This window comes from Lampetra fluviatilis, chromosome 19 (genome assembly GCF_964198595.1).
Source record: "Lampetra fluviatilis chromosome 19, kcLamFluv1.1, whole genome shotgun sequence".
In the NCBI taxonomy this organism is placed as follows: domain Eukaryota; kingdom Metazoa; phylum Chordata; class Hyperoartia; order Petromyzontiformes; family Petromyzontidae; genus Lampetra; species Lampetra fluviatilis.
In genome coordinates this window covers 8,197,311-8,210,187 of record NC_136293.1, presented here as the reverse complement: position 1 = coordinate 8,210,187, position 12,877 = coordinate 8,197,311, and the positions used below count along the sequence as shown (strand labels likewise).

The 12,877-nt window shown below is 51.1% G+C and overlaps 1 protein-coding gene across 1 annotated transcript in view; it reads left to right on the top strand.

The window, feature by feature from the left end:
* Positions 1 to 1,102: 1,102 nt before the first annotated feature.
* The window catches only part of LOC144937602 (alpha-1,3-mannosyl-glycoprotein 4-beta-N-acetylglucosaminyltransferase B-like), a 125,012-nt gene continuing 113,237 nt past the window's right edge, over positions 1,103 to 12,877 (top strand). The window contains exon 1 of the mRNA XM_078864930.1: positions 1,103 to 1,457. Within this exon, the coding sequence (XP_078721056.1) occupies positions 1,367 to 1,457 (91 nt within the window). The 5' untranslated portion in view covers positions 1,103 to 1,366. The remainder of the gene's footprint in view (positions 1,458 to 12,877) is intronic.

Genomic DNA, 12,877 nt, shown 5'->3' with positions numbered 1-12,877 from the left:
AAGATGAAGAGAGAGGGGGGGGGAGAGAAGGGACACAGGGTGGGAGGACACGGGGAGTCTGGGCTGTGCGGGGAGAGGGAGGGGAGAGGGGGAGAGCGCCGCGCGCGTGGATTCTCTCTCATTCTCTCCCCTCCCATCGCTCAGTCTCTTCCTCCTTATCTCGCGCGCGCCGCTCTCTCGCGTCTCGCCTTCTTGTTTACGCGTGCGAGCTACGCGCTCACCGCCGCCACCACCACCGCCACCACCACCGCCATCGCCGCCACCATCGCCACCACCACCACCACCATCGCCACCACAATCATCACCAACGTCGCCACCACAATCGAGCCGCTGCTGCTGCTTCATTCATTCAGCTCCAGAGCGGCCGCGACTGACGGCGAACAAGCGACTGTAGCGCTGTCGCTGCTGTGAAACCTCTTTCACCACCGCCTCATCCCCAACATCATCATCATCATCGTCGTCGTCATCGTCATCACTATCTCGCGAATCGCTGTCATCTCCCCGACCGCTCTGTAAGCAGAGCGCAGCCTCGACTCGACATTTTTTATCAGCGACTGATCAACACAGCAGCAACAGCGACCCATTCTCATCTGCCTCCTCCTCATCATCATCATCGGCATCGGTTGACCAGTTCACCAAGACGAGGAATAATCTGTCCACTCAACCGACGACCTTAACCACCCATCCACTCACTTTAACTACCATCCACTCAACCACTCACCATCCATCCATTTGCCCAGCCACCTACCCAACCACTCAATCATTTATCCACCTAAACAAACACCCAACCATCCGCCCACCCAACCACCTACCCACCCACTTAACCATCCACCCACTCAACCACCCACTCAACCATCCACTCAACCACCCACCCAACCATCCACCCACCCACTCAACCATCCACCCACTCAACCATCCACCCACCCACTCAACCATCCATCCACCCACTCAACCATCCACCCACCCACTCAACCATCCACCCACCCACTCAACCATCCACTCAACCATTCACTCACCCATCCAACCCTCCCCCTACCCACCCAACCCCCTATCCACCGAACCATCATATCTTCACCCACCCATTCATTCATCCGCGAACGGTGGCTGTTACCGGTTAGACCGGACGCGGCGGTCAAAAACACCGGCGCGGCGCCTCTCTCCGCACTCGGCTCCCCCCCCTTCTCCCCCCCCCTTCTCCCCCCCCCAACGCATTTGCTTCCCAGCGGCCCCCACTGAGTAATCTCGGGGCTCCTAGCCAGAGGCCCTCCTCCTGCTGCTGCTGCTGCTCAGGGACCCCCCCCACCCCCCCCACAAACCGGCTCGGGGACGCGGCGAGAGGAGAGGACATGCCGCGCGGGACGACGCCATGAGACTCAGGAATGGAACGGTGGCAACGTTCCTGGTCCTGGCGACCTTCGTGTCGGTGTCTCTCTACACGACGTGGCAGACGCAGAAAGGTGAGAGTCGCCGGCGGGGATTTGGTGGCTTGGTGGACGGGAGCGTGGTGGGCTGCCGACGATCTGCGCCCTGCGAGCAAAGCCGCGTGGGTCGCAAACTCGGACGCGCTCCGTGACGATGCGGCCAGATGTTGAAAGCAAAATGATGCGACGACGACATCGTCGACGCCGCCGCCGCCGCCGCTGCCGCTGCTGCTGGCAGTGGCGCCCAAACACGATTGACAAGAAATTATTAACGGCAAACAATCGACGGCAAACTCAACACGTTCGTCAATAACTAAACCGTGCGCAGTGGCCCTGACGTTAAAAAAAAAGTATATTTAATAGGCGACGTCTCGTGTCACTGACGGACCTTCTTCGAAGCGCACGCAGAGATATGCCATGCAGAGAGAGTGGATAATGTAACTTGGAGACTGCACCGTGAGTCCTGACGAGAGCGCTCCTGATGTGCTTTGGTTCTTTCGGTAAAGTCACGTGGGTATAAAGAACCAAAAGAGTATGAATTCCTGCAGTCACGAACGCTTCAAATCAATAATGGTTCCCTTATGAGTAGCTGTATGCTCACCTGTATGCTCACCTGTATGCTCACCTGTATGCTCACCTGTATGCTCACCTGTATGCTCACCTGTATGCTCACCTGTATGCTCACCTGTATGCTCACCTGTATGCTCACCTGTATGCTCACCTGCCGGGATATCCACTCGCCGTACCAGTTAACCGCTCACTTCGTCGTCTACCTAATCACTCGCAACCCGCCTATCAAATCGTCGACCGCATCAACTATCTCTCAAATGGGCCATCCACTCAATTCGCCTAATCACCTACCGACTCGCCTAATCACCTACCCACACACTCGGCCACATGCCAACACAAAACCGCTTCGCCATCCATCAATGCACCCACATACCCGCTCGCTCACTCATCCACCTATGCGTTAAACACGCAGCCTATTTACCGAGCCATGCAAGCACCCAGCCACATTCAAAACCGCTTACCCACTCGTCCACCTTACACAGTCCATCTATAACCATCTCAGATTGTAAAATGTGGCTTTTCTCTTCAACGCACCGGTGTTGCTGTCCTAGCAACGAATTGGCACGTTCCGTGTACGTGACAAACCTTACTAATTGGCAGTCGCGGGTGGTGGTGGGTTTAACGACAAGTGTATATATTTACGCGATCTAACCCCCCAACAAAAAAACCTATACTATGGATGACATTGGTCGCGAAAACCGACGGGTTAAACTCGCCTACAACCACTAACACGCCAATCGCACTTCCCACTCACGCACTCTTTATCACAGCTCCCCACCACACATACTGTAACCCGCTCACCTGCTCCGCACACTTGAAATCACACACACGCACGCACACAACCACACTCACCCGCCACTCTAAACAGAGTGATAACCATCACCCATACAGCATTTTTTGGAAGTACTGTACTGCGAGGGAGCATCTATTTCCAGGCTTGTAACGGCGCACGAGGTGCTACTTGTGAAGGGGAGTACGCCTGGCCGCCTTTGTCTCCCCAACCAGCGCGCGTGTTCACACACTGCACCAGGTATTCATGTTTCGGCCGAGTCGACCTAGGGGACGCCCACGGACCGGTTCAGACGTCAATTGTCACCTGATGATAGTCGTGGCCGGGAATCGAGCTCCGAGTAGGCGGATTCGTAGCACAAACACACACCGCACTCACCCCACGTGTCCCACCCCCCACGTGTCCGCACATCACCACCGACGCAGCGAACACCCAGGTTCGAATCCGTGCCACGGGCTTGCGCGCTGTGTCCCTTGGACCGCTGTGCGGTGCGTGGTGGGGTGATTTGCAACGCCACGCGATAGAGTTGGAATGGAGTTGTTCGCTTAAGGGGTTCTCTCTCTCTCTCTCCCTCCCATTGTGTACGTGCGCGCGTCTGTGTCCATGGGGAGCGGTGGCGCAGCAGTTATCGCACTGCAATGCGAATCCGGCGACCCGTTTTTTGATTCCCGCACACGGCTAACACCAGTGACGATTATCTGAACTGGTTCTCGGCCTATACTCTTTGGTTCTTTCGGTAAAGTCACGTTGGTGAAAATAATTTTTATTTTATTTTTTATTTCCACCTACGTGACTTTACCGAAAGAACCAAAGAGTATGGATCCTTGCAGTCACGACAACTTCAAATCTAGAATGGTTCTGGGCCTCTCCTCGGTCGACTCGGCCTTAAATGAGTACCTGGTGCGGTGTGTAAACGATATCAGCAGGCTGCCGGGCGTGGTGCTAGTCGCCCACCTCCTCGTCTGCCGTGCCGACCTTCATAGGTGCCACTCGCTAACAGCACGTGCTCCAATAGTCTGCTAAGGCGCTTTCAGATGCGCTTCTGCAAGCCGTCTGGAACGCTCCTCATGCCGATGTTACGAAGCCACTGGAGCTTTGCGCTTTAAACGCATCCAGATTGAACAATAATTTATTTAGAATCGTTTTTGTGTGTGTGTGTTAGTTTGTTGTCCTTCCCCCGCACCTGCCATTCGCCACGGTAGGCTGCTACACACGTTACGAAAGAAGTTCATCGTACATACGGGGCGGCCCCAATCTTTGTGTTGTCTTGTGACTGTTTCTTTAAATTGCCGGCACTTTGGCCTTTTTTTATTGGGGAAGCTCCGAGCAACGAGTACAGATCCGATACAAAAAACTCAAACAAACCAACAGCCAAAATTAGCCTCGCGCTCTGCGGAGGTGTCGTGGGTCGTATCGGTTGCCGCAATGGACTTTTAAAAGGTGTCACGAGCTTATCCATCGCATCTGACTTGGATTTTACGGCGAGCCAGTTGGATTTTTTTTTAAATGGCCCCCACCCCACAGCGCTTGTGCCAGGCTAGGTGCACGTGGAGTGTCGAAAGCTCGGCAGCAGGTTATGAGACAGACCCAGGTGGTTATGGGTCGACTGAGATGACCGGCAGATGCGCCAGCTGTGCTCACCATTGTGCCACCTGGTGACGTTATAGCACACGCCAGGTGTAGGTGGCAGTTCGTATGGCAGTGCAGTGGGTGATGCACCGAAGTTACGAAGCCCGGCGAACCGAGTTCGATTCCCGGCCACGGTTGACGTCGGTGGCAATTCACTAAAACCGGGCTTCCCCGAAGTCCGAGCTTCCCCTAGATGGACTCGGCCTTAAATGAGCAATGTATGCAGTGTGTAAACATCAGTATGTACGGGGGAGACAAAGGCGGCCGGGGCGTGGTGCTGAACATGCACCACCCCCAGCTCGTGTGCCGTGTCGGCTGTTTCAAAGGCGCGAGCGAACATCGCTCGTCCCAACGGCTTGTGGAGACTACATGGGGCCGGCGTCTTTGTCTTTGTCTCGTATCACTTCTGTATGTTGAACTTCTTTCGCACCGTACGTCGCCAAATCTGGTAATCGGAGGTGCGGGGGAAGGACCGCAAACTAAACGAAAAAAACAAGTTCTAAAGAAATGTGTTTGTCAATCTGGATGATGATTTAAAAGTGCATAGCTCCCAGTAGCTTCCTAATGTCAGAGGGAAGAGCGTTCCAGACGGCCGCAGAAGTGCGTCTGAAAAGATCGTGATGCAGCCTTAACAGGCTGTTTGGGGGCAAGTGCTGTTAGCGAGTAGCACCTAACGAAGGCCGGCACGGCACAACAGAAACCGCAGAACTTTTCAAATAACGTTGTTGACACTTCTCCCATTCCATCTCCAAACACAGCCCATGCAGGTGTGAAACTTAAGCCAGCTATGCAAAGATCAGTGCTGCGTTTCTGTTGGGTAAATCCAGAGCTATAGGTGACGAGACTCACACTCCCAACACAGCCCCATACAAAAGCAAAGGCGCACCCCTCCATGTAGTCAACACCGGCTGTTGGGGCAAGTGCTGTTAGCGAGGGCCACACCTTCTTGCTCGCATGCTGTACAAAGTGTAATGTCGGATGTCGTCACTCGACATGATTATCGGCTTCGTTGTTGAGAATTTCAGTAATCAAATTGATAAGCCGATGATACGCCCTCACCCCTTCATATACCTGTCCACATAAAACGATGTTGTAATAATTTTATTATGTTTTATTTTTATTATTTTATTACTTCCCTTCTACGTGACTTTACCGAAAGAACCAAGAAGATGAATCCCTGCAGTCACGAAAGCTTTACATCGAAATGTAATGTTTTATTTTTATTATTGTATTACTTCCCTTCTACGTGACTTTACCGAAAGAACCAAGAAGATGAATCCCTGCAGTCACGAAAGCTTTAAATCAAAATTTAACAACGATGTTCTTGACGCAACCCATCGACTCCACAACTCTCATTCTGGAAACAAATAACTTGAGCAGAAATGACTCTATAAACTAAACTGAACAAATTTTTATTTTACCAGGTCAGGCCCACTGCGCTACGTAGCTGTTTTTCGGAAGCGACCTGGCCACAATTGATAGCTCAGCGTAAGTGGCTTATCACGTGGAAATGTATAGCAGCCAAATACTCTAAACGCACGTTGATTCTAAATGTGGAGGGAAAAACCAGAGGACCCTGAGAAAAATCAACGCGGCCACGGGGAGAGAAACACCGCAAACTTCAAATATACAGGCGTCTGTATTGGGGCTCGAACCCACGCCATCCTGTGCACCAGGCGAGGTAGTTAACATCTCGCCCCCGCAGCGCCCAAGCAAAACCCTGTGCCGGTTTCAACATACATGGTCTCATCAGTGGAGTCAGATATCTCTCTCCGCTGTGTGTCTCCTCTCCTCCCGTGTTTCCCCACCACCCAGATTTTCGTCGACCAGTCCCAGTGCTAGTCCCCCTCCCCGAGGTCACCCCAGCCTTCGATGAGTACTTGGCGGCGGGGAGGCAGGCCGTGTTGGCCACACAACCCCTCGTGAGCCGTTCGGGCCTTCGTGTGCATCGCTAACAGCACTTGCCATGACAGTCTGTTAAGGCTGTACGGGGGGGGGGGGGGGATTTTTGTTATTTTTTTGTGCGTGTCAATTTTGTGCGTGAGGTGGGTGGGAGTTTTTTTTTCTTTCTTCCGAGGTTGTATACGTGCGAGTACGGTACGGTGTGTGTGTGTTTGTGCAAGTTTGTCGTCGTGTGGGTGGAGAGATTATGAAGGAGATGGGAAGGCATGGAACAGGGAACACGTGTGCATCGCTAGGCGTCATATTTGCTTTTGTGAAAAACGGCCCACGGTGGTGAGGGATGATGTCTGTGTACGTTGACCGTCTGTGTCAGCGTATGTAGCCAACCCTGCTAATGGGAGGTGCGGTGGAATTACAACAAACAAAACACAAAAAGCAGGTCTAAAGAAAAGAGGTTTCATTCTGAATTATTAAAAAGTGCACAGCTACAGTGGCTTCCTAAAATCGGAAGAAAGAGCATTCCAGACGGCCGCCGAAGCGCATCTGCAATCACGCGATGCCGTGACCCCACCACCTTCTTTGTTCGATGGCCCAGCAGAGAAGCCCTCTGAGGACGATCGGAGTTCACGTGGTGAGGGTTTGTGCTCCTTGACGAGGCGATGGCCAATGGGCGAGACGAATGACTGAGCGGCAGCCGATGGAAACAACTTTCTTTAGAGGGGGGGAGGGGGGAGATACGACAATCGCGGAGATGGAGCGATAAAATCGGCTCGTCTTAAGGTGTGACATCGCAAGCATCGCTGTATCGTGAGTGATGTCCCCGGCGTGATGAGGCCGTCATCCAGCAATTGATGATGGGTTCGGATGCCCAGCTGGGGGGGGGGGGGGGGGGGCTGGGGGGGGCGAACTCTGCCACCGTAAATAAAACTGAACCAGCATTGACGCCGTGTGCTGCAGATGCGATGTGGGTCATTCAATTGTGTGCCATTAGGCACCCACCCCCCCTCCCCTGGGGGGTGTCCGCTCGTGACACCGAGCCCAATTTTCTCGCCCCGAGCGCAGTAACGGATTCAAAAGTCGGGGTGTGTGGACGCGGTACCGAGGGAGATGGATTGTCCCTGCCCGCGTTTGCCCCCCTTGTCGAGTGACGGTCTCCGAGGCAGATTCTATTTATTTTGTAGTCTTACGAAATACATGCGGCTTCGTCTCAGTTGGTTGTGGCTGTGGTCGCGGTGGTCGCGGTGGTGGTGGGGGGCAAAAATTGAATGCGTCCGATGAAATCGGTTCCTGTGGGTGTGGCCGATTCTTGTAGGGGTCGCTCACGAAAGGCGGTCGTGGGTTTTTTGGGGGGTGGGAGGCATTCGTCCAGCAGTAGAATGACCATGGCTGTCGATGGTGAACTTCGTATTGACAACAGCAATTTAGTTTGGTATGGTGTCTGAAATGCAGCCGCATCTCAAGCTACTGACAGTCGCAGGGTTAAATGTGGTGTTTCGTGCAAGGTGCATTCTTTTAGCTTCCGGAACTTAAACACATTTTTTTCTTCCACCAAGCCACTCGTGACCCTAAACTAAACGAAGCGTTTTTATTTGACCAGATAAGGCCCACTGAGCTGTATGGCTTTCTTTCAGAAGTGACCTGGCCATAAATGATACTCTGAACGCAGGGTTTGTACATACGTACCTCAACAAGCCATGAGGAAGAGGGAACACTCGAGTCGAATGAGCACATTGGGAAATTTCCAGCATACTTTGCATACTGTACGTGCAAACATGGCTACGCACGGTGCGAAATAAGTCTTATCCTATAAAAAATAATATCGCGCCATATTCCAAGGTGTACTTAAATACATGTTGAGATGACGTCACCATTGCTGCATGTATCAGAATTCCGAATCTTTATTTATGGAGAAATTCGATGAGCTATTAAGCTCTTTTTCACAGATGCCTAGAACAAACAAACTATAAAAACAAACAAACATATTTTTTATTTTACCAGGTAAGGCCCACTGAGTGAAATAACTCTGTTTTAGAAGCGTCCTGGCCACAAATGATAGCTCAACTAGGTGGACATTTATAGCAGCCAAAAACTGTGAACGCACATTGATAATTATAAATGTGGAGGGAAAAACCGGAGAACCCGGAGAAAAATCCACGCGACCACGGGGAAAACATGCAAACTCCAAATATACAAGCGCCAGGGTCGGGATCGAACCCATGGCTTCATGTACACCAGGCGAGGCCGTTAACATCTTGCACGCGTCAGTGCCGAGTGGCGGGTCAGAAAAAAGTGACTTTTGGAGTGCATATATGATTCCTCGTCACCAACTCGAAGCGGCCCACTGCTATTTTTAGGCAATAATGGAACCATAGAATGAGTGTGTCATTGTAAAGTCTAAATGCAGTTGAGGCCACTCGGCGCGTGTTCTCCCCGACCCTAATTTGCATTCCAACTTGCGGTATCGTGTCGTGTCGTTCTCGGGGGACTCCATTTTGTATTTGCAACTTTGGATTACGAACCCTGCATTTAGGGAAGTTGATGTCATACAACCACTTGCTGAGCGACTTGAGCTAAGCCTGTTTATCCACACTCGGTGCAACACCTTTCATTTGCCCTGCAAAGAATGTTCGTCATCTGTCAATGTTCGTCGTAGGTCAATACGCTGACATTTTTAAGTGTCAGGAAAGAAAGATACATTAAGTGTTCCACCAAATTTAATGTGGTGGTTGTTTATGTGTGCGGTCATCGGTGACCGAGTTGAGACAGTCATCTCATTACGCTTGAAGCTCTCATCACAACTCGGTCTTTGAGAGCCCCTGGGTCTCCGTGAGAGTTCGATGGTCCCCTCTGTGTACGTCTTATGGGTCTCTTGAGTGACAATATGAGTCAATATGTAAGTCATTGATGACTGCGATGAGATCATCAACTAACTCCACATGAGAGCCCGGTTTAATCACAGGTGGTTGAAACCCAGATGTGAACCCAGGGGCTCAGGAGTGGTGGCTCAGTGGTTTGACCTTTGAAGCACCAAGCCACTTCACCCATATAAACACTCTTTTATCACTTTATGGTGGAAGGGCCGAAGGACACAGCATCATCTGTTGTATCGTTCGTAACAAGTAGTTACCATATTTTATTCCCTCCTATTTAAATCTCCGTATTTTTAAAGGACAATTTTGGGGTGCGTGATATGATCCAGTAGGTGTGTGTGTGTGTTTGACCCAGACTTGTATAACTATACTGACACCGCGCATACGTTGTTTAGGGTGTGCGTCCAACATTTTGGGGCGTCTAATTATTTGGAGAATACAGCGAACAGGGGGAGGCCACACTGTGGCCTGCTAGCCAAAATGTTCCTTCCAGGCAGTCGCTGGGAACTGCCACCGTGGCGAGATGTTAACGCCTTGCCTGGTATACAGGAGGTCGTGGGCTTGATTGTTACCCTGACGGCTGCTGTATAATTCTAGATTTGAAGCTTTCGTGACTGCAAGGATTCATATTCTTAGGTTTTGTCGGTAAAGTCACGTAGGTAAAATTTTTAAATAAAAATAAAATAAAAATCACGACGTTTCGGAGGCAACACAAGCTTCCGTTTTCAGGTAGAACCGTCACAGCACGACAGCTGTATCAAGTGAGTATATTTAGAGTTTGCATGTTCTCCCTGTGGTCGTGTGGATTTTTTCTCCGGGTCCTCCGTTTTTTCCACCACATTTAGAAACGTGTGATTACAGTATTCGGCTGATATGAATGTCCACATGATAAGCCACTTCTTCGAGCTATCCTTTGTGGCCAGGCCGCTTCTGAAAAAGTGCTTTATAGCTCAGTGGGGACTTACCTGTTATATAAAAACCGCAGTAGCAATTAGTTCCAAGTGCGTCTCGATAGACATGCGGAAACACTTTAACTTCTCCAGGTCTTTCTCTGGCACATGGCAGGTTTAAGTTTGAGCCATACGATAGCTTGGGGGAGTAGTGCGTCTCACACTGTCCAGTCCGCTGGAGAGGGGGCCATAGAACGATGCAATTGTTTGCAATATCTTTCCGTGGCGCGGTTCCGGGCGGCCGAAGTCGCTGCACTGCCGATCGTCATCTTTAACGTCCCGCTTGTGGATGGGGTATGCCGCAGCGGGTGCTCGCGGTTCTGAAGCGAATGACGACGATGATGATGGAGCCACCACGGGTTTCTTGGCAGAACGGAGCCATGTGGAGCAGTCGTGGGGTACCTCGATGAGGCTTTGATTTGGAACCTCGCGGTGGGGGGGGGGGAACTCCACGGTAGCGTTCGCCGGCGGTCTTCACTTGACCCCCGCTCAATCCAATTTGTAACTCTCGTTTTGAACTTCATTTTAAACAGGAATCATCGGCGGAAGTCGGACGCTGCCTGGGACACTCGCCCCTGGCATCAGATGCGAGTGCTCTCGGGGGTTACTTCTGCAAATTACCAAAAAAATATCGAATTCCTCGGACAACCAGCGAGAGCAAAAACTGCACCCGCGTGACCACCCCACGTGACCACCCCACGTGACACCGCTGCCGTGTGGTTCTCGGCCACGTGCGGGTTTAGATTTGCGTTTGTAGCCTCGTAGGGTTAGGAAGTTTGGCCACCGCCCCCTGGTCTAGTTAAATTTTAATTACATTTTGAGTAATTGTCTCTTTTTTCAGACGCTTATTATTTGAACACAATTCCACTGAACCACTTGTATTTTGTAATGTAGCTGCCTTGGGTGAGTAACTCACGTTTACAGCCATATTCAGTATATTAGGTTTAATTAAACCGATACATAAAGGCCATCCATTATTTATTTATGAAATGCGTGAATCATTCTTCAAACTTGGACTCCGTTGAAACTCGGTGAGGTAATATGTCCATTATTAACTTCTGGATTACCCTCCAGAATTCTAAACAACTTTGAGAACTTATTCCTATGCAGCGAGACAAAACTGCTTTATATTAACTTCTGGAATGCATGAATAATTATTTAAAGTCAGAGAACTATCATTCCAATTCATTGAGACAATCTGTCCACTATTAGCGCCCCAGAACGCCTTCAAAATTCTTTAACCAAGCGGCCTCGTAGCGCTCGATCTTACAGCACGCTCCAACATCCTCCCGATGTTTTGTTTTTTAAAGCCGTATCGGCAGCATCGTCATGAACCCCACTCGTCGCTACGATCATTGTCATCACCAGTTCGCCGTGGTATTTTTTTTTAACCGTACTGCTATCAACCTCAACATTTTGCTGAAGAATTCCCGTCAGCCGAAACATCTTTGTGCTTATTTTTTTTCTCAGTAGACGACCTTTTGTAGCCCCACTACCCATTGTATAGGTTCACGGCTACAACGGTTTCTGTCAAAACCCCCAGTCAACGGTCACTCGCTGGGAGGTCGCTCTCCCTTCTCCTCTGCTTTCCTGCACATTCTGGAACTCCCCTCAGCCATCCGTGCTGCTGCCGACTCCTTTCTTCCGTGCTGCTGCCGACTCCTTCGGATGAAGTGCAGGCTCCCCCCCCCCCCCCCAGAACCTTCCTCTTCTCCTCGGCCTGTGACTGGCTTGTAATTTTTCATCATTACATCAGACGGTGGAAAAACCCTCGCGGCAGCCGTGTACCCTATTATCCGCTGCACCCCTTTTATCCTTCACACCCACCTACAGAGCATCGTGGTAAATTAACAGGAGTGTTTTTTTTGTTTAATGGGACGCGTCTCGGCATCACCAGGTCCGTCCATGGGGGAGGTTCAGGGTCCGGGGGAAAATCCCAACTCGGTGTGGGCGCCCCCAAATGCCTTCAAACTAAACCGGAAGTATTACATCTGACACTGACAGTTAAGCGCGGGCAACCCCCCCCCCTCCCAACAAAGTGCGGGGCCCGGGGCAGTCGCGCCCGTTGGCCGTGTGCCCTATGGCTCTGAGACTTCGCCGACCCAGTGTGTTCGGCACGTGTGTACGGATGCGACTGAATTGGAACGAGAGGTATTTTCAGTGTTAACGGAGCAATCGCATCGCAACGCTTCGCCACATTACGATTTCGTCCCCCCCCCCAAACCTAATGGAACAGGAATAATGAGGAGAATTAATTCCAGCAACCCTCCCGACTCGTGACCAATTAATCGAACGAACAGTTACCGTCAACGCGGACAACGCAAGTGGGCGTTTGTATGAGTTATTTGTACGTAGCAAATACAAATGTTGTACGCCATCCATCTGCAAGTCTTTATAGAGGACGTGCCATATACGCATGTGTATACAGTAACTGTATATCATGAGCTGCTCGCTGACGGCACTTGCCCCCAAACAGTCCGTGAAGTCTATACGGGGAAGGTGGCGGGGGGGGTATTTGTTTTTACAGGATGATTCAAAATGATGGACCCGATTTGAAATCGCTATATCTCTGCAACCACGAACTGCCCATGAATGAAATGCTTACCACTTGAAAGGGCGGGGCATAGAGAGGGCGGGGCATAGAGAGAGGGCGGGGCATAGAGTTTCAAATGGTTACCGCCAGATGCCTCTGCCAGCGCACAAACAGCCCCTAGCCTCAGTCATTCGCAAGACGGTGATCCCGCA